Below are 26152 nucleotides of genomic sequence, written 5' to 3'. Positions count from 1 at the left end.
GGTTGGTTTGGTTTGGTTTGGTTTGGTTTGGTTTAGTTTGGGTATTAACGGTCAGAATTGCTCTCACACCCTCTGGGAAGCTAGTTTCCAAAGTTCCTTCCCAGAATTCCCACTTACACAGTGCCCTCCAGCCCTGCATCTCAGCCTAATCCTCAGGAAGTCCTGGTTCTCAGGCTTGCACACTGCCTTCGGCTTTGGCTACCACACAGGCTTGTGCCAGCTGGTCTTACGTAGAGATTTCCCAAACAGAAGACAGAAGTGAGTTGCCATTTTTATAAAAGACCACAGAGAGTGAAGCTACTTTGGTCGTATCTGCTGATGATAGCCAAGTTACAAATCACTAACCCCAAGCAAGCAAGGCAAAAGAAGAGCAGAACAGGATAGAACGGAATGAAATAGCACTGGGGCTGTGTCCTTCATTGGGCAGTCAGTACTCATCAACAGGTATCCCACTTATGATGGGTAACTTGACGGGATTTCTAATCTCCAAGGAAGCATGCCTCTGGGCATGTTCATGAGGCACTTTCTAGACTGGATTAATATAGCGGGGACCTTATAGTAATCTAGGGCTGGATCCTGGACTGAAAAGAAAAGGAGAAAGACAGCTGGGCACCAGCATTCCACTCTCTCTGCTTTTTGACTGTAGATTTAAAGTGATCAGTTAAAATCCTGTCATAGAGGAAGTAAAATGGGCACAAAATTCCACCACTAGCCAAGGAACTACTGCCATGGCAGATGCCAGGAGAGGAAGACTTGGTTTTCTTTAATGATGTGGCCTCTAGTAGGTAAACCACAAACCAGGGCAGACCCCCACTCCCAAAACTAGCTGGGGAGCACAAACTGGACTTGATAGGAGAAAAAACAAATCTCAAAGTTGGATGGGAAAACATGGTAAGGTAGAGAGGGTCATCACGGGAACAGCTGGGGAAGGGAGGGTAGATATGTTCAAAATAAATGGTATGAAGTTCTCAAGGAATTAAAATATCATATAAAAAAACTGCCAGTCTAAAGAAAATGCTAAGTCTTAACACCCACTTCCAACAGCATTTAGAAACTACAGAGGAAGGTAAAAATAATGTATTTTGACTTTTAAGATGAGGATGCAAATATCCAAAACTACTGAACACATTTTTGTACCAAGGACCATACAAGATGTTTAATAGAAATAATCTCATTTAGTTCTCTGGTGGAGAGGAGTACTTCCTCCTGCTTTGCAGATGAGGAGATGGAGTTCCCAGACTCTTAAGACGAGAGCTGTAGAGGAATGTTAGTGGGCAGCTGAGAGAAGAACGGAGAAAGTGTGAGAGCTCTGTGGAGACAGACAGACTGCCAGAAGCCTAAGGATTGACAGCTTGGTTTCCCTCCGGTGCTATTAATACTGGCAACAAAAGGTCCCCATTATTCACTCCTTCGGGAAGGAAGGGAAACACATGACACGGGGACACCACGGAGACTACAAAACATAGTGGTTACCTCTACAGTGAGGTCAGAATCCTGCTTTAAAAAAAAAAGTGGGTGTGATATTAGAACCACAACACATTAACAAAAATCCCACAAGACCCAGACCAACAGTGTAAGGTCAGGTCTCTGTTAGTGTATGAAAGAATGTCCTAGAATCATCCTCCACCAACGAAAATAAGAAGCTAGTGTGAAAGACTGCAGAAGAAAACTAATTAAGTTCACTGAGACAACTTGAAAATATTGTTCCTGGAAGGAGCATGTTTACCTAGTGAGTCAGAGAGGAGTGGACACCAAGGTGGATGTTGTGCCTGCTTAGTACTGAAAAATGAGCTCCAACCAGAGGGGATTAGCGTGGCCTGGGTATGGGGAAGGACTCTTGTTTCATTAGTAGTTTCCTGGATCCTCCCAGCAGCTGACCACTGGGAAGTGGTATCTGGCCACAAAAGACTTTCTATACCACATGCCTCAGTTTATACCGGAGTGTAAGAAGAATGCTATCCTGCAGCCTGCCCGCTGAGAGAGCATCACAACTCCGATTCTGTTACTCCAGGTGCGCTGCAGCCTGCCACAACTTTTAAAATGGGGGAAACTCAGTAATCTCTACTGTTTGCAAATAATACACTTTGAGTAAATAAAAATTTGTATTAGATACTGTTTAAAGATATTGGCCACATGGAATGCTCTTCACGTTATCCCAATAAACTCACCATCAATTAATTAAAAATATTAAATTGGAAAGGTACATTTAATATTCCCAACCCACTGGACACCATCGGTTAGCAAGAGCACACTACAGCAGCTATGTCCCCCTCATCTGGAGTGGTTGACTGGGAGGAACAGCTCACTGCTACTGCCCAGTGTCAGAGAACCAAAGCTCTTCTTGCCAGCTCAGGAAAAGGCCAAAATTCAAAGAGTTGTTTCTACTGAATGTGTATCACTTCCATACTACTGTTTTAAATGGAAAAAATTTAAGTGGAACCATCTTCAGTTGGAGACTGTCTAGACCTTCAGAAGCGCTGGTGGATAGTATCTCTATCTCAGTTGGTCTTCAAAAGAACTCTAAAAGACAGGTGGAATTTTATTTCTGTATTTTAAAAATCATACATTTATTCTTTGTAAATTTCACACATTTATACATTATGCTTTGATCACATTTGTCCATCACTACCTCCCGCCAATTCTCAGTGCCCCACCCCAGTCTCTCTCCCAACTTCATGTCCTACTTTTTTTTTTTTTTTAATTTTAAGGAAAGATTAGCTTTGTTTTGGTTCTTTGAGACAGGTTCTTACTCCACAGTCTGGGTTAGCCTTGATCTTGTAGCAATATTCCTGCCTCAGTCTCCCAACTGTCGATTCCAAGAATGAACACCCCTACCCCCATCCGAAAGGTAGGCTGCTTTTGAATTAGGAAAAAGATATAGCAGTGTTATTGAATTAATAAGCCTCAGTACAAATTAACGTGAAATACAACTAAACCTTACCAACATGTCCCCATGTGACCGCTCACATCCACAACACATTGCAGGGAGCCAAGCCCAGCCCCTGTTAGAGTTTTGAGCAGATACAACTCACTTATAGAGATACTATATATCCAGGACCTCAGAAGCTCAAGGTCTCTGGAAAGAAGGGAGAGGGACTTGTCACCCATTTTCAGATATAACTTACCCTCCCCATAATAAACAAAGGAACTGACAGTTAATGCTAGAATTTAATGAGGCTCAGGTTTCTACCCACAGAAGTGCACTACTGTGTACTGTTTTGGCTTTAATAGACTCAACTAGGCCTTAATTCTTCTAGAACATAGAAAAGGCCCAGGTGGGTAGGCTGTAGCTAGCGGAGTTATTGCTCATTAAAATGGCATTTATTGGGACAGGATTCTGGAGCAGAGGAGGAGGTTTTTAAGCAAGTTAGATAATGAAATTTAAGTGTTTCAGATTTCTCATATTTAAAATGAGAAAGTAAAAAAATAACTAGTTCTGTCAGCTACAACCGTAGCATCTATATTTCTTTATACTGCTGTACATTTGCATAAAATAATCATGCTTGCTAAGTTCTACCCAGGCATCTCCTATAGACCTGCTAGTAGCAATAATGTCTTCTATTACCAGACACCATTGTAACAGCTTTCCTGTCATGGCCTCTTGGACTTGCAAGCGAATCCTATGAGCAGGACATTAGTGGCATCAGAAGGAGGCAGAGTTCAGTAACCGACCTCTGGTTGGCATGCTGCATTATTTCAGCACAGCCTACAGACTTCATGTCCACACAGTGAACCACCTCTAACGGGCATCAAACAGCACATTCGCATAGGAGAATGCAGGTCCTAGATTCTGCACACTTCTCTTCTGGCCTCCAGCTTTACACAGAGCTAGAGACTCCTTGTTTACGAGAGAAAGCAAACAGCGATGTTACCAGCCAACTCTAGCACCAGCGCTTTTCTGCCAAGACCACCCAAGGCTCCTCCTGTGCTTTAAGGACATCTATGGAGGACAGGATGGGTAAGAACACCCATGAGAGCCTGGACTGTGAACTCATTAAAGCAGGGAACTCTGGGGTCTGGAGCCACTACCCAGAGAGAAGAATGTGAACTCCAGGATACACAGTGACCTGGATCCTACAGGCTCTATAACAGAGGAGACATGGGGGGACCCGGGAAGAAAAAGGTCACTTAAAACCCTATTTGGAGTGTCTAGGGCAGAAACCTCAGTGTCCCCGTACTAAAACAGTACTGTATACCCTATGCCTCAGCAGACAAGCAAAGCAATCTACTCAGCTGACTGACAACCAACTGATAAGCAGCCAGTGGTTTGCTAAAACCACTCTGCCATCTACTGACCCAACACTGGGGAACACTGCTCGACATGCCCACTGGGGTGAGGTCAGAACTGGAGTACTTCAAACATCATATGTAACTGCTAAGTCATCATCATGTCAAATCAATGGGATATAAATAGCACTACACATCCCATTAGAAAGATAACTGAAGTAGCCATGTATGGGCATTTGATAGGACCCTAGGTCTACCTTCTCAATGCATGCTGACCCTTCAGACTTTGAATCTTGTTTCTCATGTTCTCCTCCAAAAACTATGTGAAATAACCTCTTCAGTACCTTCAAAACCCAAAGCCATTAATAACAAAGACAGACTGTATTTTGAGCTCATTCCTAAGAATTAAATGCGAAATGGAGACCAAGACCCACCTGGTTCCCATACAGCTAAATACCCCCAAAACAGTCCTATGTTTCCGTCACCACGGGGAAAGCGTACATCCATTAAAACAACCTTTCAAATCATCTTTTTCCCCCACTACAAAAAGGCACTGTTCTACTGAGAAAAAAATGCTGAAACGGACTCACCGACTGTGAGGAACACTTCTGACTGTGTGCTGCCATGTCTGTTTGTAGCTTCACAAGTGTATTTCCCAGCATGCTCCTGAGAAACTGCCTGAATAGACAGAGAGCTGGATCCAGCTTGGGACATGATGAGGTAGATAGGCTCCGGGTCCAGGTCCCCAGGTCGCAACAGGTGGGACTTTCGGGATTTGGATCTGAGGACCTGTGATGGATGGCTGGTTATCAATCCATGGCGGCCGTACCAATGAATGACTGGGACAGGCACTCCCGTGGCGTTGCAAGACAAAGTCACGAAGTCTCCATCGGTCACCTCTACGTTTGCTGGCGCAGTGACTATAACAGGCTTCTGTCCGCTGTCTATTAGAAACACAATTTACATAATCAAAACTAGGAACACGATAGCATCTGCCCTGCAAAGTAACTTCATCCTACTGCAGAAATGACACCGCAAAGACATCCCCTTTCCGATTAGCTCTCTCTTCAACTTTCACCCTATAAAACTGACAACTGAAAGCAGAATGTCTCAGAGCCAACAGAGGCTCTTGCCTCCAAGCCTGATGACATAGGTTCAATCCTTGTAATCCACATGGTTGCAAGAAAACTAACTTCCACAAGTTGCCCTCTCATCTCATGTACACATACACACACACACAAAGAAAAGTACATAATTTTGAGAAGCAGAGAAAGCCCCAGGTAAATATGTAAGGGGAGGATGAAGTCCTAAGAGAATGTCTATTACTGACAGGGACCTCAATGCCTGAAACCAATAGACTTTCCCAGGTGAGTTAGGTTCAGGGAACTGGCAAAAGCCTTAGTTCTAGTACCTGTGTGAATGTTGACAATGTGTGCAAAAACCAAATAATAGCAGCTTTGTCCTCCTGGATGACTACAGCCTGAGTCACCTCCCTGGAAATCCTCCTCCTGAGGCCATCTAGGTGACCTCCAGTAGAGTGGGCATAGCCCATCCAATGCTAGCTTTTCCAAATGTGTTTGAGTATGTGCCTGCCCTTTCCTCATTCCCTGTCACCCCCTCAGGACTCCAGCACCAAGCCATGCAGGATGTTGTGTGCAATTTCTTTGTGTGAGGGGAGCAGTTTTGGAAAGGGGTTTTTCTGTGTAGCCCTGCTTGTCACGGAACTTGCTCTGTGGACCAGGCTGCCCTTGAACTCGGGGATTAAAGGGGTGCGCCCCCACAGTCATCTTACACTTTTTTTTTAAAGTAGAATTTTTTTCTAGTTGTAGACTCATCAAATTTCCTACCTAGACTTCTTGTCCTCCTGAAAGGGGTGTATATAAACAAATTTACTGAGATTCCAATAGGTACATCAAGCCTACTAGACTGCTGTGAATACAGAAGGGTAAGCACGGACATAACATGAAAAAGGTAAAGAAACATAAAACTGGATAATATTCCTTCAGGAAAACAGTCGGTTCTGGTGAAATCTCATTAGAGAACGGCTGAGAGAGAAAAAAAATTATCTTAAATGCAATTTGGTATATGTTTTTACCATGGACATGAAGACCATTTTGTTTCTAAATCAAAATGGCACCAAGTCTTCCCTCCTAGTCCTGGTATTTTCTGGAGGGATTTTTAAGTAAAGACACAATAAAATATTGATCGACACAGAAGACATTTTTTTCCAGAATGTTTCCTTCTCTCTAGACCTATTTATCATGTCCGATAAAACAAAGGACGCTGGATCTTCGTTGGTTTCTGAATTTTTGCCACGTGAATAGGTATAATAGCTCTCACTGGCTAGAACATGTACATCCCTGAGGACTAAGGAGGCAGAACATTGCTTGGCAGGTTTATATGCCATTCATAAATGCCATACATGGCTTGCTAAAACACTGAGTCATAGATCATACAGGTACTCTCCAATGTAGCCCTCAAAAACTTGCCCTTGTGAATTTATCTTTATGTACTGTGTGAGTTAGAGATTCAATTTTATTTTCTATTTCACTTTGATGATTAATTATTTCAAGTCAAAACTTGAAACAGAGTACACAATGCCAGCTCATTCAGGACTTTCTATGTAAAAAGATTTTTGTCCTACTCTGTCATGTCCAACAGTCTATTTTTTCCTGCAGTAGTGTAATGCTTTTGAAATTATTACTGGCTTTTTATGCTTACAGCAAGTCCCCCATGCTTTTAGAGTACTCTAGTTATTCTGGGGCCTCTGCTTGTCTTTATAAACTTCATAATCATTTTCTCAAGGGTATACACAGATGCACACGCACACACACAGACTCATGCATTCTCATATAATCCAGGCTGGACTCAAAGAAAAGAATGACCCTGAACTTCTGGTCCATTAGAGCCCAGCTAAAGTCTTCAAAATATTCCACCTGATAAGATTCCACCTGGAGTAGCATAAACCTTCAGAAAGAGTTTGAAAAGACCAGATTGACATATAATTCCAAATGTTGCTATCCATAACCTAGAATGTATCTTTATATGTAATTTGTTACCAATACAAAAAGTGATTTTTTTTTTAAATAGTACTTCCTGCTTGTTGCTGGTATACAGAAAGGCAAATTATTTGTGACTATTTAGGTCTTCGCTTAGCTTCTTGCTAAATATTAGTATTTTAATAATAAAACATATGATAAAGAGCTAGCAAGCACTTGGATATTGTACAATGGCAACACTGGCTATTAATTAATAACTGTTTGGATTACTTCCTTCTAATTTCTTCGTGTCTTTCTGTACTGGCTGAGTTCTTTCACACACAGATACCCGGAGTGCATTTTAAAGAGAGCACCTTTTACATTCTCATGGTAAGAGTGTTTCATCTGAGTCTTTGCTAGATACCTTTTATCAAGTTCTATCTCCATTTTTCTGACCGTCTAGCATACATTTGTCTCATTTTTCCTACTTCTAATGAGATAATCATGGTTTTTCTCCTTTATACAGTAAATAGGGTGAACAAAGCATTTTATGGCAGATTGCTGAGATATCTGCTTCAGCAAGATGTGTATTTTTTATACATTTCTGACTTGATGATATGTCGTTTATGATTCTTATGCCTATGTTCACAAAAATAAGACCTCCCTCCCTTTACTCATTTTCTGGTCCCATCCTTCTGTGATTTTGGACTTCAGATTATACTGACTAGAGACTTTCCATTTCCCCTTCTCTCTGGGAGAGTTGTGTAATATCTGGAAAGGTCTATTACTCTACCAAACCATCTGGCCTGATGTTTTCTTTGTGGGAAAAACTTAACTCCTAATTCAATTTCTGCCATAGCTGTAGAAAAGAAAAGAAAAAAAAAACCTACTCAAGTTTTCTATTTACTTTAAGTCAGCTTTGCTAAGTTCTATTTTCCCTTAGAATTTGCCCATGTTATAGTCTGAATCTGGAGTCCCCCACAAAAGCCTACAAGTTGAAAGCTTGGTCAACAGGCTGCCAGGCTGCTTGAGTGATAATGACATTTTAACAACATGGGGCCTGGTTGAAAAGGAGTTAGGTCTCTGGGGGGGTGTGTCCTTGGAGGGGAGACTGGGAACTTGCCCCCTTTCTGTCCCTCTGCTTCCAAGCCATGACCTAAGCAGGTCGCTGCTAGACTTATTCCAGCCATTTGATGCTCTCTCTATACTGCCTGCCACAGGCCCAAAGCAACAGGCCCGAGTCACCACATCTGAAGCGATGAGCTAAAATAAAGCTTTCTTCCTTTTCATTTGATCATCTCAGGTATTCAGTGGTAGGAGTTAACACCACAGCTCTGTTTATATTTGTAATGTATTGTCCTATTGGTTGCTTTAATACTTCTAATCTCTGCATTGAGACTTACAATTTCCTTCTCTCCTTAATACTGTCTTTATATCCACTTTTTTACTTGATTTTGCCAAAGATTAGTTCACTTTACCAAGAATCAATTTCTACACTTTCTATCTTGCAGTTTACCTTTCTTTTCTTAGATGCTTTCTGCTCTTGGCTTTGCTTCTCCTGTCTTCTGACTTCTTCGAATCTAATGTTCCTTTGATTTACTCAATAATTTTCAACCTTACTTGTTTTCTTTGGTAAGCACATAAGGCTATAAAAGTCCTAAATTCCATGTTGGCTGTCTTCCCACAGGACATGATTGATTGTGCTGGCTAGTTTTATGTCAACTTGACACAGGCTAGAGTCATCTGAAAGGAGGGAACCTCAATTGAGAAAAATGTCTCCATAAGATCCAGCTGTAAGTCATTTTCTTAATTAGTGATTGATGAGGCAGGTCCAGCCCATTTTGGGTGGTGCCCCCTAGATGGTGGTCCTAGGTTCTATAAGAGGGCAGGCTGAGCAAGCCATGTGGAGCAAGTCAGTAAGTAGCACCCCTCCATGGCCTCTGCATCAGCTCCTGCCTCCAGACTCCTGCCCTTGAGTTCCTGCCCTCAGTGCTTTGATGAACTGTTAACATGGAACTGTGAGAGAAATAAACCCTTTCCCCACCCTCACTTGTTTTTGCTCATGGTGTTTCTTCACAGCAATAGCAATAGTAACAGTAACTAAGGCATTGCTCTTTGATAGCAACAGTAACTAAGGCCTTGCTCTCTGGCACTTTCATTGCCATTCAGCTTAAAGTATTTTAAGTTTCCACTATGATTTTGAACTGTAATTTAATGTTTCCAAATACATAACTTTTTTAAAAATGGTTTGTTTTATTAACTTCTAAATTTGTCATACTAAGATCAAAGAGGTGTTGTTTCACACGGATGCTCTGAACTTTGAAATGTTTAAAACTCACAAACAAGTTCCCTATTATAAATCAATAAGGAAAATAACCCAAACTTAAATTTTCAAATGGGCAAAAGACAGTTAATATGTAAAGAAGTAAGTATAAATGTCTCCCAGGCATATGAAAAGATATTTAATTTCACCTAGAATTTTTAAAAAAGTACAGATTAAAAAGTATTTTTTTCCTGATAGGATACTAAAGATTGGGGAAAGATAAAAATATAAAAAAAAGTTTGAAAAAGGTGGCTTGAGGAGACAGCCTGGTTGGTAAAGTGCTTGCAGCACAAGGATGAGTTTGGATCCCTACTGCCCACATAAAAGCTAGGTATGGAAGGGTGTATTTAGTATCTGCAAGGAAGCCCAGTGCAGGGAATGGGGCAAGAAGGCAGATCCCCAAAGGTCACTGCCCAGCCAGCTTAGCCCAGTCAATGAGTTTCAGAAGGTTCAAAACATAAAAGAATCCAGCAAGACACCTCACTTCAACCTCTAGACTCCATGAGCACACATGTGTACGTGTATACACATACAAATTGATCAACTACATTTTGCTGATAATGTGAGGAAACAGGACATACAAAATGTTCATGAAAGAATGAACTCATGATAATTATGAAGAGACACTCAATAGTATCTATTGAAATTTCTAATGTATACATACATAGGTTTATTTTGCAAGTTCACGTCTAGAAATTTCTTTTAGAGATACTCACACATATGCAGAAAAATCAAAATGTTCATTATATCTCAAACAGCTATCAACAAGATGCTAGTCAAATTACTGCCAAGTATATAACGAAATTGTAAGCAGCCATTTTTCTTAAAGAATAAATATATGGTTTGGTATACCACATGAGAAGAAATTCAAACTATAAGTTAAGCAAAGTTTTTAAAAGAAACACTTCTAGCACAATTTGTCTTTTTAAAAGACAATAGAAATGCACACACACACATACACACACAAACACACACACACTTGTAGTGTATAATTCTTGTATGTGTGAACAGAAGTTTATTCAAGAAACTGATAAAAACCAGTCAGTTGTAAAGAAAAGACTGGCTGTTGGATAGTGGTCGGGATGGGGAGGGCAAAAGAGACTGTAGACTTCAATGTAGACCTTTAGAAACTATGAAGAAAGTGTTTGAAATGCATATTTTGCAACAGTGTATTATTTAGAGCCTAGAGGAACCCGGTCAATCACCATGCTATTCCACTGGGGATATAGGGCCAACCAAGACACAAGTTTTTCATTAAACTTTTGTTATGTTTGTGGGTGTTTTGTCTGCATGTATGTACATATACCACTTGTGTACCTGGTGTCCACACAGCACAAAGAAGGCATTGGATCCTGAGGCTGGAGTTGTAGAGGGTTGTGAACTGTCTGTCATATGGGTGCTGAACATTGAGCCTTGGTGCTCTCAGCCAATGCAGTTAACACCGTTAAGCTATCCATCTATCCCCAAAACCATTTTTTCTAGAAGCATGATTAAATAAAGTGGCTTCATCAAAATCCCAGTCTGTTGCTACAAAGGACCATGGAAAACAAACCCAGTTCTCAGACAGTCATAGGATTATTTTCTTTCAAAAACATGATTTCATATCTAAGTACTGAAAAAGCCTACCCATGAAGTAAAATTTCTTGTGATTACGTGATTCAAAAGCACACCTTGTTCAATTTGAAGCCTTCCAGTAGACTGCATAAATCCAATCCCATTGTCTGCTATGCACTGATATAACCCAGAGTCTTCCATGATAACCCCGGTGATCTTCAGCATGTTTCCTTCAGTTAGATGCCGTGAGGAGGGGTAGATAGGCTTCGCATTATGAAACCAGGTGCGGTTGGGAGCTGGGTTCCCATGAACATCGCAGGTAAAATGTACGGTGGCCCCCAGGGACACCTTCTGATCGTGCAGCCCTTTAGAAATAGAAGCGTGCTCTGAAAATAAAGCAGGCATGTGTAACTATCACGTAAGACACAGAGAAGCATGCTCTGAAAAATGAACCAGGCATATGTAACACACATAGGGAGAATCTAGCGCTGAGTAGTGAAATCTCCGTGTTCCTTATTTATATCCTTCTGTCTGCTGTGGTCAAGAAACACTGAGAGATCTACCTTTAACTTTCACCAGCAGAATAAATATGTGGCTACTAGCTTAAAGTCTGGTTTTTTTAATATGGATCCACCCACTTTATACCCCAACACCTTTGAATACGCGCCTATGTCAGAACACACATCCATGCACACATGCACACACACACACACACACGCATGCATGAAGCTCTCTGGCTTTGCATGTACTGAGAATGAGGCCCCAAGAACACATTATACCAAATGTTCTATGCCACCCAGAGATACAGTTCCACTCAGCATCCCTTTGTAGAAATGAGCCCTGTTCTGGCTACTAGCATGGACATTTCTTGATATTCTGTGTCTCATTTTTAGCTCACAAATATCCTTCAAACATCAGCTAGACTAGGAAAACAAGCCGGTTTGAAATGGAACTCCATTTTGAGTAAGTAAGACCTCACTTACCCAGTACATTGACCATGTAAGTGACATGTTTTACGTCTCCGGACTTGTTGCCCACCACACAGGAATAGTTCCCAGAATCCTCTGGGTCGATGCTGGCTGTGGCAAGATGAGAGTACAGCCTTCTCCAGTTGCCTCCTGACACGGCATCCTGCCCATCCTTCAGCCAATACACTTGTGAGGCCGGGACCCCACTCACCACACACTCCAAGGTAACGGGGCTGTGAGGAAGGACAGCTAATGCCTGAGAAAGAGCAGGGTGAAGAATGTGAAAACCATCCGAGGAAGGACCTGGGAAAGGAAGGGAACACAGAATCACATTAGAAATGACTCGTGTCCACCCTCTTCCTTGAGCTGTGAACACCCCGGGGAACTGCTTCCATTTCTCCCTCATGTGACGAGGCCCGATGCATAACAAAATCATTTTTCTCTGAGAGCCGAAATTAAAATGTTTTGTAATTTTTTTTTGGCATTTTGGAAATGTAGGGGTTTTAAGTCTAAAGCCACCCGTTAACTACGCTCTTCCTCAGCTCAACAGTGACAATTCCAAATCAGCCACGGCTTTTGTCATACCGAATAGAAAGCACATTATCTCCTGGTTTCCTGCTTCACAGATAACCAATCTACGAATACCACTGCTGGAAGATTGTTGTGGGTTTTGTTTTGTTTTGTTCTTTTGTATTTTGAGACAGGGTTTCTCTGTGTAGCCCTGGCTGTCCTGGAACTCACTCTGTAGACCAGGCTGGCCTCGAACTCAGAAATCCACTTGCCTCTGCCTCCCAAGTGCTGGGATTAAAGGCGTGTGCCACCACTGCCCGGCGACTGTTGTGTTTTTTTTTTTGGGGGGGGGGGTTAAAAAAAAAAAACAATGTTTAAAAATGGGGACTGGAGAGACGGCTCAACAGTTACACTTGCTGCTTTTGCGGAGGACCCAGGTTCAGTTCCCAGCACCTACATGCTGACTCACAACCACACATAAATCAAGTGCCAGTGGATCTGATGCAGGGCGCCAGGCACACACATGGTACATATACATATATGCAAGCAATACTCTCACATGCATAAAATAAATACATCTTTAAAAACTACCATAAATCAGGTATAGGGCTACTCTATAACACATTGACGGACAGAGCTATATGGCTCAGTGGTTAAAGGTGCTGGCGGCTCTTCCATTCCTAGCATTCACATTAAAGTTTACAACCCTCTGTATCTCTACTTCCAGAGAATATGAATGCCTCTTCTGGCCTTTATGGACACCAGGTGTGTACCTTGTGCATGCAAATGGTAGAATCTTGTCTAGCACAAAGTCCTGGGTTCGGCACCAGCAGCCACCATGTGATATCAGACATGGTGGCACATGTCTATAATCCCAGCATGTAGGAAGCAGGGGAAGGCGTGTCAGATGGTCAAAGTGACCCCCCCCTCCCCCCGTCTACAGAGCTCCGGGTTCTCCCTTTCCTACATACATGCAGGCAAATACCCATGCATAAAATATAATAAATTTAACATTCAAATAAATAAGTGAAACCTGGAATGAAAACCACACTGAGCTTTCCTTTACCAACGCTGTGTGAGCTGGCCCTGTGAGGACTCTTCCTTCCCTAGCCACCAGCATCCTGCCAAATACTTACGACTCACAAGGAGCTTCCGGCTGGTGGGTTCAACTTTCAGTTCGCTGGTGACAGGATTATAGGCGGCACATTTGTATGATCCCTTATCCTTCGAGGATACATTCAGAATCTGAAGATTTCCTGAGGGAAGGATTATGTAGTTTCCTGGGGGAAGGTAGAAGGACGTAGTCAGGGCCCGGGGAGGCAGCTCAGTTGGTACAATCTTGTCTAGCACAAAGTCCTGGGTTTGGCACCAGCATCCACCACGTGATATCAGACATGGTGGCACGTGTCTATAATCCCAGCATGTGGGAAGCAGAGGAAGGTGCGTCAGATGGTCAAAGTCATCCTCATCTTCAGAGCTCCGGGTTCTCCCTTCCTACAGACCCCCACAACTCAACTGGGACTAACAGACACTTGAGATTTACACAAAAGACTAGCAGTAAATTCACAGCCAAAGAAACTTTGTTACAAAAGAGAGAGAGAAGCCAAGCCCAACATCACAGCCAAAGAAACTTTGTAACAAAAGAGAGAGAGAAGCCAAGCCCAACAATCCTCATAGAGCAAAACCCCAATTAGAAAACCTTTAGCAGACAGTCAGAGTCAGGAAGCTCAAGAACCTTATTTTGGACCAAAACACCTGAGCACAGATCCATCTGGACACGTTGCAACCTATAGTCTCAGTGGTGTTCAGTCACTGGCTACTCAACATATTTCTCAATAAATAATACAAGGAGGAGCTGTTCTCAGCCAGTCATGGCCTGGGCACACACGACATGGCAACACAGAGAGCAGACAAAGACCCTTCATTAATGCACTTAACATTCCAGTGTGGAGTGTGAGGTGGTAGATAAACGGACCCCCGGCAAACAAAAATACATATGGCACACACCAGGTGTGAGACTCTCTACCAAATAGTGGGGAAGAAAGTGATAGATCGTCCTATGTATGACCCTGTGGGTCATCTTCTCAAAGACTTGCTTTTTAAATATGGCCCTGGGCGGTTAAGGAGGAGTCTATGGAGTAATTTGTCTAATGGAACCACCCATGTCCGCTTCCTCCTCGGAGAGCACGCCCCAAACACGACTCACCTGTGGAAGACTTCAGCCACTTTCCCCGGATCTTATAGCGCACCTCGGCTTTGGGGTTACTCTCTGGTACCCTGCAGCCAATGAAACCTGTGTTTTTCTCTTCTGCAGTAATAACGTGCATTGCTGACAAATCGAAATCACCCAGAGCTGAAATAAACAAGTAAACAAACGAATGCAAGACAATTCAAAGGAAGAAGTACAAAGCCTGTAAACGCGTAAAATGGCCGTGTGTGCCAGCTGATGCCAGTCCTGAGGATGACATATCTTTTTGGTTTTTTAGTTTTAGTTTCTTTCTTTCTTCCTTCCTTCCTTCCTTCCTTCCTTCCTTCCTTTCTTTCTTTCTTTCTTTCTTTCTTTCTTTCTTTCTTTCTTTCTTTCGACAGGTTTCATGATGCAACATCACGTAGCTGAAGCTAGCCTTGAATTTGTGATCCTCCTACCTCAGCCTCCCATGGCTAGGATTACAGGTGTGTACCCCCCACAGCCAGAAATAACATTTTTTTTTCCACATAAGAAAGCCACTGGAATAGAGGGCGTGGTTAAGGGCGGATAGCTGTATCGGGGCACACAGGTTTTCAGTCACTGCCTTCGGGGAGCCGTAAGGAAAACACCCAAAAATACCACAGAGAACTGCAAAGCATATTGACCTCCATTCTGTCAGGGTAAATCCTTTCCCATCCAGACGGATGTTCATCAAAATTCACTTTCCCTTCGATGAAACAGCTTCTAGGAATGAACCCAGGCAGCTCGCTGTAAAGCACAGTAGCCCAGTGCACCGGGATGCGCCGGTCGGTGCTGCCTCCTTTCAGATTAAACAGGTCACTGTGCACTGAGGAGGCTCTCCATCACCCCCACCACCCAAGGAAGCCAGCTGCCTGCCTCCAGGAAATCAGCCCTCCAGTGTGTGTCTTGGAGCTGTGCACGGGTCACAGCTCTATAAAAACATTTACTCTTCTCAGTTATGACAAACTCACTTCTCCGGGGGAGTCCAGATTTGTTCTGTAAATAGGGGTGCCCTCACAAAGCCGTTTTCCATTACTGGAAGCCATCGCCGTTTGAGAGGCAGATGGCTCAAACTTCCTAAGAAAAACCACTCATTCCAGATTTTCTGTAAGTTCAATCCTCCACATTCCTTTCTTTACAGTCAGTCACACACACACACACACCCCAACCCGCTTCCTTAGCCTGGTTTAAATTACATAAATTACAATCCCCTGGTAATCTAGGGAAATAAAACAATTGGATGTGAAAGAAAGATGGAGGACTGCATGGCATAAACGAATATCGAAGCCAACTGGTTGTATTGATATTAAGGGCTTTAAAAGATGCTCAAAGAGACTGCCCAGAATTCACACTAGAAAACGGTCCTGTGCTACTTTAAAAAAAAAAAAATCATTTCCACACTATGACTAGAGATTAAGCCACTAGGCTGGGTTACAGAGGTTCCAGTATCTTTCCCCAGTTATCCACAGTCAGGATAAGAACTCCTCAGGTACAAACGTGTCTCCTATTAGTGCCCAAGTTTTTCCCACTGTTAAAAAAAATGCAGCACGCAATAGAAAGCCCATAGATTTCAAGGAAAACAACAGATAACAAGATTCAAACTACACTCACCTGCAGCGGACACTGTAGCAGGGCCGCTCACAACGGCGCCGACGCTGTTGTTGGCAACGCACTGGTAGCAACCAGAAAGGGAAGGGTTAAGAGACAGAATGGTCAAAGTCCCCCGATGGATCTTTATCTGTTCTGTGTTTCTGTCCAATCGTTTTCCATTATGCAACCATGAGATTCGGGCAGTAACAGGTTTAGCAGAACAGTGTAGGACCACGGGTCTTCCAAGCTTCTGGACAGCAGAGATTGGCTCAGAAATAAAATAAGGTGCCAAGTCTACAATGGAACATTCCAGGGTGTAAAAGGGAGACAGAAAGAGGAAGGGTCAGAAAGCAGAGAGAAGATACATTAAATACATTTCATCTGCATCTATAACCCAGACAGTCTCACAGTCTCTAATCTCTCTATGGTAGTAGTTCTTAATACTTATAAAAATTCATAGGTCCATCTTCCCCCCAACCCCCATTTTTTGAGGCACAGTTTCTCTGCCTTGACTGCCCTGGTCTTGATTGGTGGACCAGGCTGGCCTTGAACTCACAGAGATCCGCCTACCTCTGCCTCCTGAGTGCTGGGATTAAAGGTATGCCATTATGCCAGGCCCCTACAGTTTTTTGTAAACAGGTAATAAATGCTGCACAATAAGTTACACATTGATATATACATATACATCATATACATATATACATATACATATATACATATATACCCTCACATAAGTATAAAACAAAAAAATTAAGAAGAGGAAAGGCTTCAGCCCTAAACCCATTCTTTTTTTCTTACCTGAGCTCACAGAAGGACACAGAATTGCAAGAACATACAGCAGTGTCCATAAGGGTCCGAGGTCTGGATGCATATCGCCCAATTACAGAAGTAGGCTGGGAAGACTTCTGGAGAAAGTCCAGGCCTCAGCTTACTGAAAAACATTAAAAAAAGAAAGAAAGAAAACTTAAACGCTGAGAACCCCTGTCGTCTTTAAACTGATCATCGTATCTTAGGTTCCTTATGATGCCTACTTCCTCAATCCACATAGAGACTAGACACTAAACTAGGGTTAAAACTGTTATTTCTTCTTCTGAGGATTAGGATACTCCACTACTGGAGAACTAGTCTCATGGAGGTCGCACTGAAGTGGGTCAAGAATGGAAGAGGAAGAACCATCAAGAGGCACTGAGTCCTTGAGAGACAGATAGGGCACGGTGGGAGACGACAATGAAATGCGATTGTATTCAGGACGCCATCTAAAAGCAGAAGCAAAAGAAATACAGAGGTCGGGAGATGAAGTGTGAGATGCAGAACCATTCCAGGGTTAACTCTTGGGTTTTGGTGTAAAAGAGTAAAGAACGCCTGTTTACTAAAGTAGAAAATCCAGAGAGGGTGGGTACCAAGTGAAGAAGGGGAGAGTAGGCAGATCTGAGTGCCTGAGGAACATTTTAGATTATCAACTGGACGTCCAGCTGCTACCATGAGGTCCAAAGTTGCTTAAATGAGTCACAGGGAGAAGTCAGAGCTGGAAATGTAGGTTTCAGATGTAAGAAAATCAGGTGCCATCTCAGCCTTTTCTATGGAGAATATGCTTGGGGAGCAAGAACCTTTAGAGACTGAACAGAGAAGGAACAACGGGGATGCAAAGAAAGAAGGAATGGACGGGACAGACCCAGGAGAAAGCTCTCGCTAGTAGTCAGCAGAGTAACTTAGCTGCTATCCAAAGGGTTCGATGTAGGAGGCAGGTAATGTTGACAAGACGGGTTCCGCAGAGAGAGACTAACTTAATGGGGATGGAGGGTACGTAGAGAGCAGGAGACAAAGGGAGGACAGACACTTCCCAAATTCTGCCATGCAGCAGGAAACTGGGAGAAACTGGCTACAGACAGGTGAATGGCTCTGACAGATGTCACCCGAGGGAAAGGCGCTTTCTCAGATCTGATTTATTGATGTTTTATAAGCGAGAGACAGTAGAGTACATTTGGAAAACTTTTAAGAAGTTCATAAATCCCAGGACTGACAAGGACACGGAGACGAACCACCACATAGATGATGGTTGGATAGGACCAGTGAGTTCTTCTGGGAGACAATTTAGAAATACGTATCAAAATCGTTCATTCACGAAGCAAATGTTTTTCAATATTCATTATATGGTAGATACCATCCTATGTGCTAGACATGGGATAATTTTTATTACAAACATAGAAATAAAAGACGTAAGTTTAAACCTTACATTCTAGTGGGAGAGATGGACAATGAGAAGATACAAATAAAATGAGTCTGTTTAATAATGTATCCTCTAGAGATGGTGAACTCCCTCTAAATCCTGGACATCTCTCTTCTTTGCTCTCACTCTTCTACGTAACATAGAAGACATGGTGTATCCTCCTTAAAACCAAGCATAGTCAATGTTGTAAAATTCTACTTTCCAGAAGAAAGCATTCTAACAGGTGCCTTAGAATAAAAGGACTACTTCAATATAATGAAATTTCCATCTGTGCAATCATATTTAACAAAAACTGACACTGAACTAAGTACGTTCTAACTATCCCGTTTGTTCTTACACTCACTTATTCACTCTGTGCCTAATTTAAAAAAAAAAAAATCAGCAGAAGTGTACTAAGCCCTTCCTCTGTGCTAGGCATTACGCAGGGCATGGTTATCAGGAAGCTCTGTAGATCCTGCCCTATGTTCCTGGTTGGCCAGGGCTGGAGATAGACTCTATAGAAATACAATGTAACAGAAGGACTGGCTATAGTTGCAATACCTCCCCGATGAGCAGTTTATGAGCATAGTCGTCTACGCAAAGAAAGGTCATATTCACCATGGACAGAACTGGGCAGTGAAAGCAAGCAAAGCCATGAGTCTCTGAGTAAGTGGCTCGGAATCTGCTCATCTGTGCCTCAGACTGGAAAGCTTACAAATGCAGGCTGATCTCCATCTCCGACATCCTTTCCATGTCTTTTCCTGGTGACCCCTTTAAGAAGTGGGAGCAGATGTACTGACAGAGGGGTCAGTTGTATGCAAATCCTTTTGGTTTATTTGAACTATCCTAGTTAAGGCTACAGACAGACCTAGCAGTGGTGAAGGCTGAGTAAACACTCACTGACTTGTTAACAGGAGACACTTTGAGAAAATGTGGACATGCAGGATTGTTTCTTCCTTTTGCCAAGTCTTTCTTCCACTATTTATTTATTAAAAGGCAGGGACAGGGACTTCACAGTGAACTTTAACCCTGGCACATGACCTGATTTATAACTATTCTTATAAGTTCCACAGCTCATTAATTCAACCTAAATAAGACCACATGGACGATTCCTTGATAAAGCCCACTGGGCTGTTCATTTATACTTTTAGACAAGATTTCACTGTGTAGTGATGGCTAGCCTCTAACTACGTAACCCAGGCTAGCCTCAAACTTGCAATGATCCTCCTACCTCTACCTCCTTGATGCGCATACTACAGGCTTGATCCATTATGCCTGGTCATGCGGTTACCTTTAACATGATCTCAGGTGATTTTGGAAGTGAGCGAGAATCTAGGCCCACAAGAGGCACTCAGTAAACATCTGTGGGCTTGACTTCTGTGTGCACACAGCTCAGGTTAGAGAACCATAAAGATAATGTCGTCTATGGGTCAGGTGACTTGAAGAAGGAAGCAACAGAATCTCACTCCAGCCTCACCACTAACATCACTCACCACACAGATGGTGAGACTGGTACAGAACAGAGGAGACCCACGAGCAGCACACGACAAAAATCACCCACTGCCATGTTACTGCCAAAAGTACCATCTTTGTCAAAAATATAGTATCCTTAATATCAGTATTACTGCTATGATTACTGTCTCTGCCCCTCCTTCTCCCCTCCCTCCCTCCACCCAACATAGACACGCACACACGCACGCACGCACGCACGCACGCACAATTTCCCCTGCATTTCTCCTGCCATGTTGCACACAAGTGGCCTTCCCATAATGTCATCTCTCTCCCCTACAGATGTTTGCCTTGGATAGAAAGCACCCCTCATTCTCTCAACAGCATTGTATGTCACCCCAGCCTCCTCTCACTCTCTGCTAACATGGAATAGTGACCAACAGGACAGATGTTCAGGGAAACAGCACTCCCCTCTCCACCGCACATCTCCTGACCATCACCTAAGATTCTTTGACCACTACTGTAACATACACAGCACTCGGGGATTTCTCTGTAAAAATTAAAACCAGAATTCAGACTTCAATCATATCAGATGGAACAGAATTCTGAGTAAAATCATACTATTGTTTAACTTCAGCATTTCTCTTATTTAATGCTTTTCAAAAACACCCAGTATTAACATAAATGCTTAAAGAAAACATGTTTCTATCTTTTCTTCACATAATTGACAATGAGTATGTTAGTTCTATAAAAAAAAATTAAGCACCATTCCTAACAACCACCACCTGCGCAGTTTGGTAACTGTCTCCTCAGTGTAAGGTGCAGATCCATGTACTTTATAAGCCAAATGTGGATAGAAACTCTAACTGATCAACTCACTGAAGCTCATGATAACATGCATCACACTGTTGACCTTTGACCTTACATGACAAAAAAATCATGGGTACAAAAATCTGCTTCTTACCCTAGATCCATCAAAAGGTCGGGGGGTTGGGGGAGCAGGGAATCACTGTAGTTACTGTGTTTTTCCTGGCAATCAAAACTTCAAACTGCTGATCAAGAATATAATCTCCTCTCTCTCTCTCTCTCTCTCTCTCTCTCTCTCTCTCTCTCTCTCTCTCTCTCTCTCTCTCTCCCCCCTTTGGTCTACCAATCACATATAAAATAAAAGTACATGCAGCTATTTTCCTAACTTAAAGAGGTAGTAAAATAAACTAGATTCAATTGATTAGGAAATACACACACACACACACACACACCAACAACCTGCTAAGGTTTCTCTCACTCACTGGTCTCAGAAGGAACTGATCGACCGACCATGAGAGCCTCCCTTAAGCACTTCTGTATGTCCGGATGTAATCACACCCTTCCACTTTTCAGCAGCAGCCGTTCCTAGGACGATGAAGCATCTTTTCAGAAGAGCAGCAGCTGTATCCTGATGGGGTTTAAGCCTCGCCCTCTCCTCCACACAGGTGATGGTGTGTATAACAGCCATGGTTTCTGTGCCATGCTGGGTCCGGCTGGGTTCTTCTGGCAGCAGGGGGCTAAAGGTATGCCTCATCTCAGCTCTGAGAGGAAATCCTTCCCTAAAGTTTGCTTAACTCATTGTTTGGGTTGTGAACTTATTGCTTTTATAACCCCTCTTCAACATGCTGCCAGAAGAGTCCTTTGGGGAAAGCCCTTCCTGAGTTTTTAGATTTGATTACTTTGTTTTTGAAGCATCACTTCTGTTCTCCTTAGGCTGATTGGCTCTTACTGAATGACTCCACTCCCCAGCATACCCCAAGTCCCCCCAAGACTGATCAAGGCTCTTTCTGAGTGGCCCTCCTCTCCCCTTCTCTTGCCCTAATTGTAAACAAAAGCTTGGCTTTGGGATCAGTATGGTTGTTCAAAATAGGGAATTCTTTAAGTTAGTCTGCATTTTAAAGGAATCTTATTCTTCATGAAATGAGATCTTAAATAGAGAGATTTCTATTTTCAATCAATTTCAAAATGTTCCATTTAGCAACTGTTGAGACCAAAAAAAAAAAAAAATTCTGCAATAACTAAAATCTAGAATATGCTGAGGAGGGGGCTGGAGAGATGGCTCAGCGGTTAAGAGCACTGACTGCTCTTCCAGAGGTCATGAGTTCAAATCCCAGCAACCACATGGTGGCTCACAACCACCCATAATGAGATTGGATGCCCTCTTCTGGTGTGTCTGAAGACAGCTACAGTGTACTCATATACTTAAAATAAATAAATAAATCTAAAAAAAAAAAAAAAATAGAATATGCTGAGGAGAAAACCTTGGTTAAGTGCTAGAAAATTAATCTAGTACAATTACAGAGAGTTCAAGCACCAGACACTTAAAAAACACAAACAAGCAAAAGACCACATTTAACTACCTGCATATTAATCATATACAACTCTGAGTCTCCTGTCAAATTTTTCTTCATTCCAAATATTTAAAGAATGTGGTGAAGAAGCTAACATCATTTCCTATGTAAAGTTTTCACAGAATCCTTCTCTTATAGCAATGTAATGGATTAGTCAACACACAGGACATCTCTGGGTAGTCTTGGCTGTCCTAGAATTTGTTCTTGTAGACCAGGCTGGCTTCAAACTCAGAGATCTTCCTGCCTCTGCCTCCCGAGCGCACGGATTAAAAGCTCATGCTACAACAACCGGTTCAGATAGCAGTATTTTGACACAGTGGCTGCTGAACAGCTTTTCCACAGTGTGGATGGTTCCTTTCTGTGCAGTGTATCTTTTAAGAGGCAAAACCCTTCAAAAGCCATGTCCTGGCGCTACACCTTGAAAGAATCAACTACCAGTTTATGATTCATCTTGTCATATGTTGATTAGGTGGTCTCCAAAACAGGGGGCTTTGCAGGCATGGGGTTATTATATTCAGAGAGGGAGAGTTACACAGGCACACAGAAACTAGAGCATTATATATATACATATATATCACATTAAGGTGTTTGGCTTTCATCCTGACAGGACTATTTTCTACAGGAGAGGGCACGCTCAGACCTGCACCTGTGAAATGCCATCCACACTGTAATGTAATGTTAGGAGACAGGTATGAAAGAGAAAGGGGCTCGCACGAGAGACATCTAACATCACCCCTAACATCTGGACATATTTAAATGATATGAACGGTAAAACTGATAGAACGAAGACCACAAGCGATCCAGTCTGGGAAAGAATGTACAGCTCAGACATCACCGGAATCCATTTGTCTATCCAATTCCTGTTTCCTGGCTGCTCTGACAAGAAAGAAGGAACCAAAGTGACAGTCTACATCTCTGACTACAAAGTGACTGCATAGATGGTCTGCATTTTCTCATACAGGAAATCCATGAGAAACAGCAGGGCCTTTGTGCTCACTGTCCGGAAGGTGCTGCAGGGAGGGGGGGGGCACCTGTGGAGATGGAGAGTGGGACGTAAGTCTGGATCTAAGCTAGCTCGTGAGACTTGTAGAGCAAGATGCAAATGTGGGGGGTCAACAGCAAACAAAACCGCTGGCCTGAACATAGGAGGGTAGGGCAGCCCGAATCCTGAAAGGGCAGCCCATGTGAAGAAGTAGGAACTCCTCACTCAAGACTAAGGATCCCAACAAAGCTGGGGCTGGAAGAAATTAAAAACGGGGAGGCAGAATCGATGACCCAGGGATGAGACTGATGAGATGTGATGGAAAACCAGTCCTGAAACGTCACTAAGTCAACCTCAACCCTCCCCACACCTCTCACGTACCTCTAAAAGGCGCTGTGAGCAAGGAAATCAAACATGTCCTGCATGTCCCCCAGACTGTCACTCCTTCATAACTACTAAAGGCTTTGCTGGGTCAGTCTCCTCACTGTGTACTCGAGGGCTCCCAAGATGAGACAACAGCTGGCATCAATCTTTCAGTCATCTTACAACAGGGACTGGGGGAGGACGAGGCAAGGAAGAAGCAAAGAAAGTACCTGATGGTACTTTAGTTACAACAACTACATTATCTGATAGTCCACCATTCGTTCGGTGTAGGGCAGAGAGGAGGAAATACACTTACAAACTAAAGCATCCCTTAAAGCGGTTACGTGCAATAGGTAATGATGGACTTATTCTGTGTTGTGCTGATAGCCTGGAGGTGGGAGAAGGAATCTGCCAATCGCACAGGACGCTACCGATTCTGGAGTCCTGCTCTCTCAGCGAGCCAGGCGCTCTCGGTGTGAAATGCAGACGGTGGCATTTGTACACGTTTATTAATGACCTTGCCGTCGTTCAGATCAACCTTCTTCTTAAAGGCTGACACCCACAGATTTCTGCAACCTTTACAACCCTGCTGCCTGCAGAAGTGTCTCCCTCCACTGAGGACCAGCAAAGAGTAGGGGGAGGGTGGGAGAATGGGGGGGGGGAAATGGAAGTGACGTAGGAGCCGTGGCACCAAAATGACCAAGTGAGCAGAGAAATAATCAACTCCACATGAGCCACTCCGGCACTGACACAATAGAAAGGGCCTAGGACTAACCCCAGGAAAGGTCACAAGGACCAAGGGTCACAGTGAAAAAAGAGGCAACAGCTAGGAGCAGCCAGCTGCAACAGGCGTCAATGTGGTCCTAATTAGACACCAAAAGAAGCTCCGAACGCAGGCTTAGGTTCTATTCACAATATTTGTGTGTTTTTTTTAAAAAGACACATCAAGAGTTCCTTTCCCTCTTTCTAACGGATGACTCCTTCCTGCTCTTGAGCACAGGAAATGGAGAATTGTGGAAACCAGATAATTCTGGCATCTATTGTGAATTGTACGGGAGAGTTACAAATACTTACGAGCATAGCTGCATGCAAACAGTAAAACAATAAAAAGCAACTTGGGAAAATGAAAAGACAAGATACAGCAAATTTCAAGGAATTACTGTGCAAAACTGCAGAGTCCACCCTTGCCATAAATGCACCACTCAGTGGATTTTCAAGTTTATTGTTGGCACTGGCTTCGTGGGAAAAAGTAACAGAATTATGGTAACCACAAAACAAATGCTCAAAGACAAGTTTTTTTTTTTTTAAGTTTGCTAAAAACTAGCTAAACTAGAACAGACTAGACTGGTGTAGTAATGCTGCCATCAGACACTTGGCTAGCCTCCTTTGATGGCAGATGAGAAGGAAGAACATGGAAAGAGTTGAAAAAGAATGCTTAGGTAATATTATTAATACTGCCGTTTAAAAGCCCAGAGCTTCATTTAGACTACATGATGCACCGAGCCAAGAATTTCCCTGGCAGTTACAGAACATGACCCTCACTGGGTTAGGTTTAGATTATATTTTAATAATGTGGGGAAGAGGGCTTAAGGGGAAATTCATTTCCATAAAGTATACACTAACGTATACCAACAAAGAAACGATGAAACAGAAAATGAGGGGGGAAATCAGAATTCTTAGAAAACTTGGGTCAGAGTCTGTGAAGGACAGCTCTGTCATGGTGACTTTTCTAGCTGCTGAGTTATATGGTTTCTAGAATCTAGAAATACTGATCTCAGTTTCAGGGTTTCTATTTGCTCTTTAAACCTGGCTATACAAAAGAAATGAAGACCCCTGGATTTCTTCGCTCCTTTTACTGATGAGAATTAGGTCAGACACAGCTTCATCAAACCTGCCATCCTACCATGGATGAGCAGCTGGGCACTGATAATAGGGCTCTCCAGGCTCATTCAAAAGTTGACACACAAGTCAATCACAGATTGCCACCTAGTCAGAACATAAGGGGCCCAACATGACTGATAAGCCAAAACATACCAAGAAGCACAGTGGTCCATACCAAGAAAATCTGCACTTCAGAAAACCTTACACCACCACAGGCAGTTAAAAACAAAATAATGATCAAGGTATAATGCCCTGATGAACCAGAAAACAGAAAAACAGGTCAATTACGTTTACTGTGCCTTTGTAAATATAGCACTTTGTATAGAGCATGAAGTGCTTGTCCAACGAGAAAAGCCTGAAAGTTCATCAATGAACTGGCCTGTCAACAAGAAATGAGGCGTAATTTTCTGGAGCAACTCTGCTAGACTCAACCTAAATCAATCAGGGGCTTCTGCATTGTATTGTAACACTACAGAGGTGACTGCATTGTAACATTACAGAGGCTACTGCATTGTATTGTAACACTACAGAGGT

General features: G+C 42.8%; 1 protein-coding gene across 1 annotated transcript in view; it reads right to left on the bottom strand.

Moving 5' to 3' along the window:
* Positions 1-26152, bottom strand: part of Cdon (cell adhesion associated, oncogene regulated) — an 86050-nt gene that overhangs the window by 39476 nt on the left and 20422 nt on the right. Inside the window, exons 2-8 of the mRNA XM_028776188.1 lie at positions 17158-17290; positions 16381-16653; positions 14767-14913; positions 13697-13840; positions 12066-12353; positions 11199-11468; positions 4818-5171 (exon numbers count right to left, since the gene is read on the bottom strand). Coding sequence (XP_028632021.1) covers positions 4818-5171; positions 11199-11468; positions 12066-12353; positions 13697-13840; positions 14767-14913; positions 16381-16653; positions 17158-17230 — 1549 coding nt within the window. The 5' untranslated portion in view covers positions 17231-17290. The remainder of the gene's footprint in view (positions 1-4817; positions 5172-11198; positions 11469-12065; positions 12354-13696; positions 13841-14766; positions 14914-16380; positions 16654-17157; positions 17291-26152) is intronic.

The sequence above is a fragment of the Grammomys surdaster genome, unplaced genomic scaffold, assembly GCF_004785775.1.
Source record: "Grammomys surdaster isolate TR1022 unplaced genomic scaffold, NIH_TR_1.0 266, whole genome shotgun sequence".
In the NCBI taxonomy this organism is placed as follows: Eukaryota; Metazoa; Chordata; class Mammalia; order Rodentia; family Muridae; genus Grammomys; species Grammomys surdaster.
This window is presented reverse-complemented; position numbering and strand designations above follow the sequence as displayed.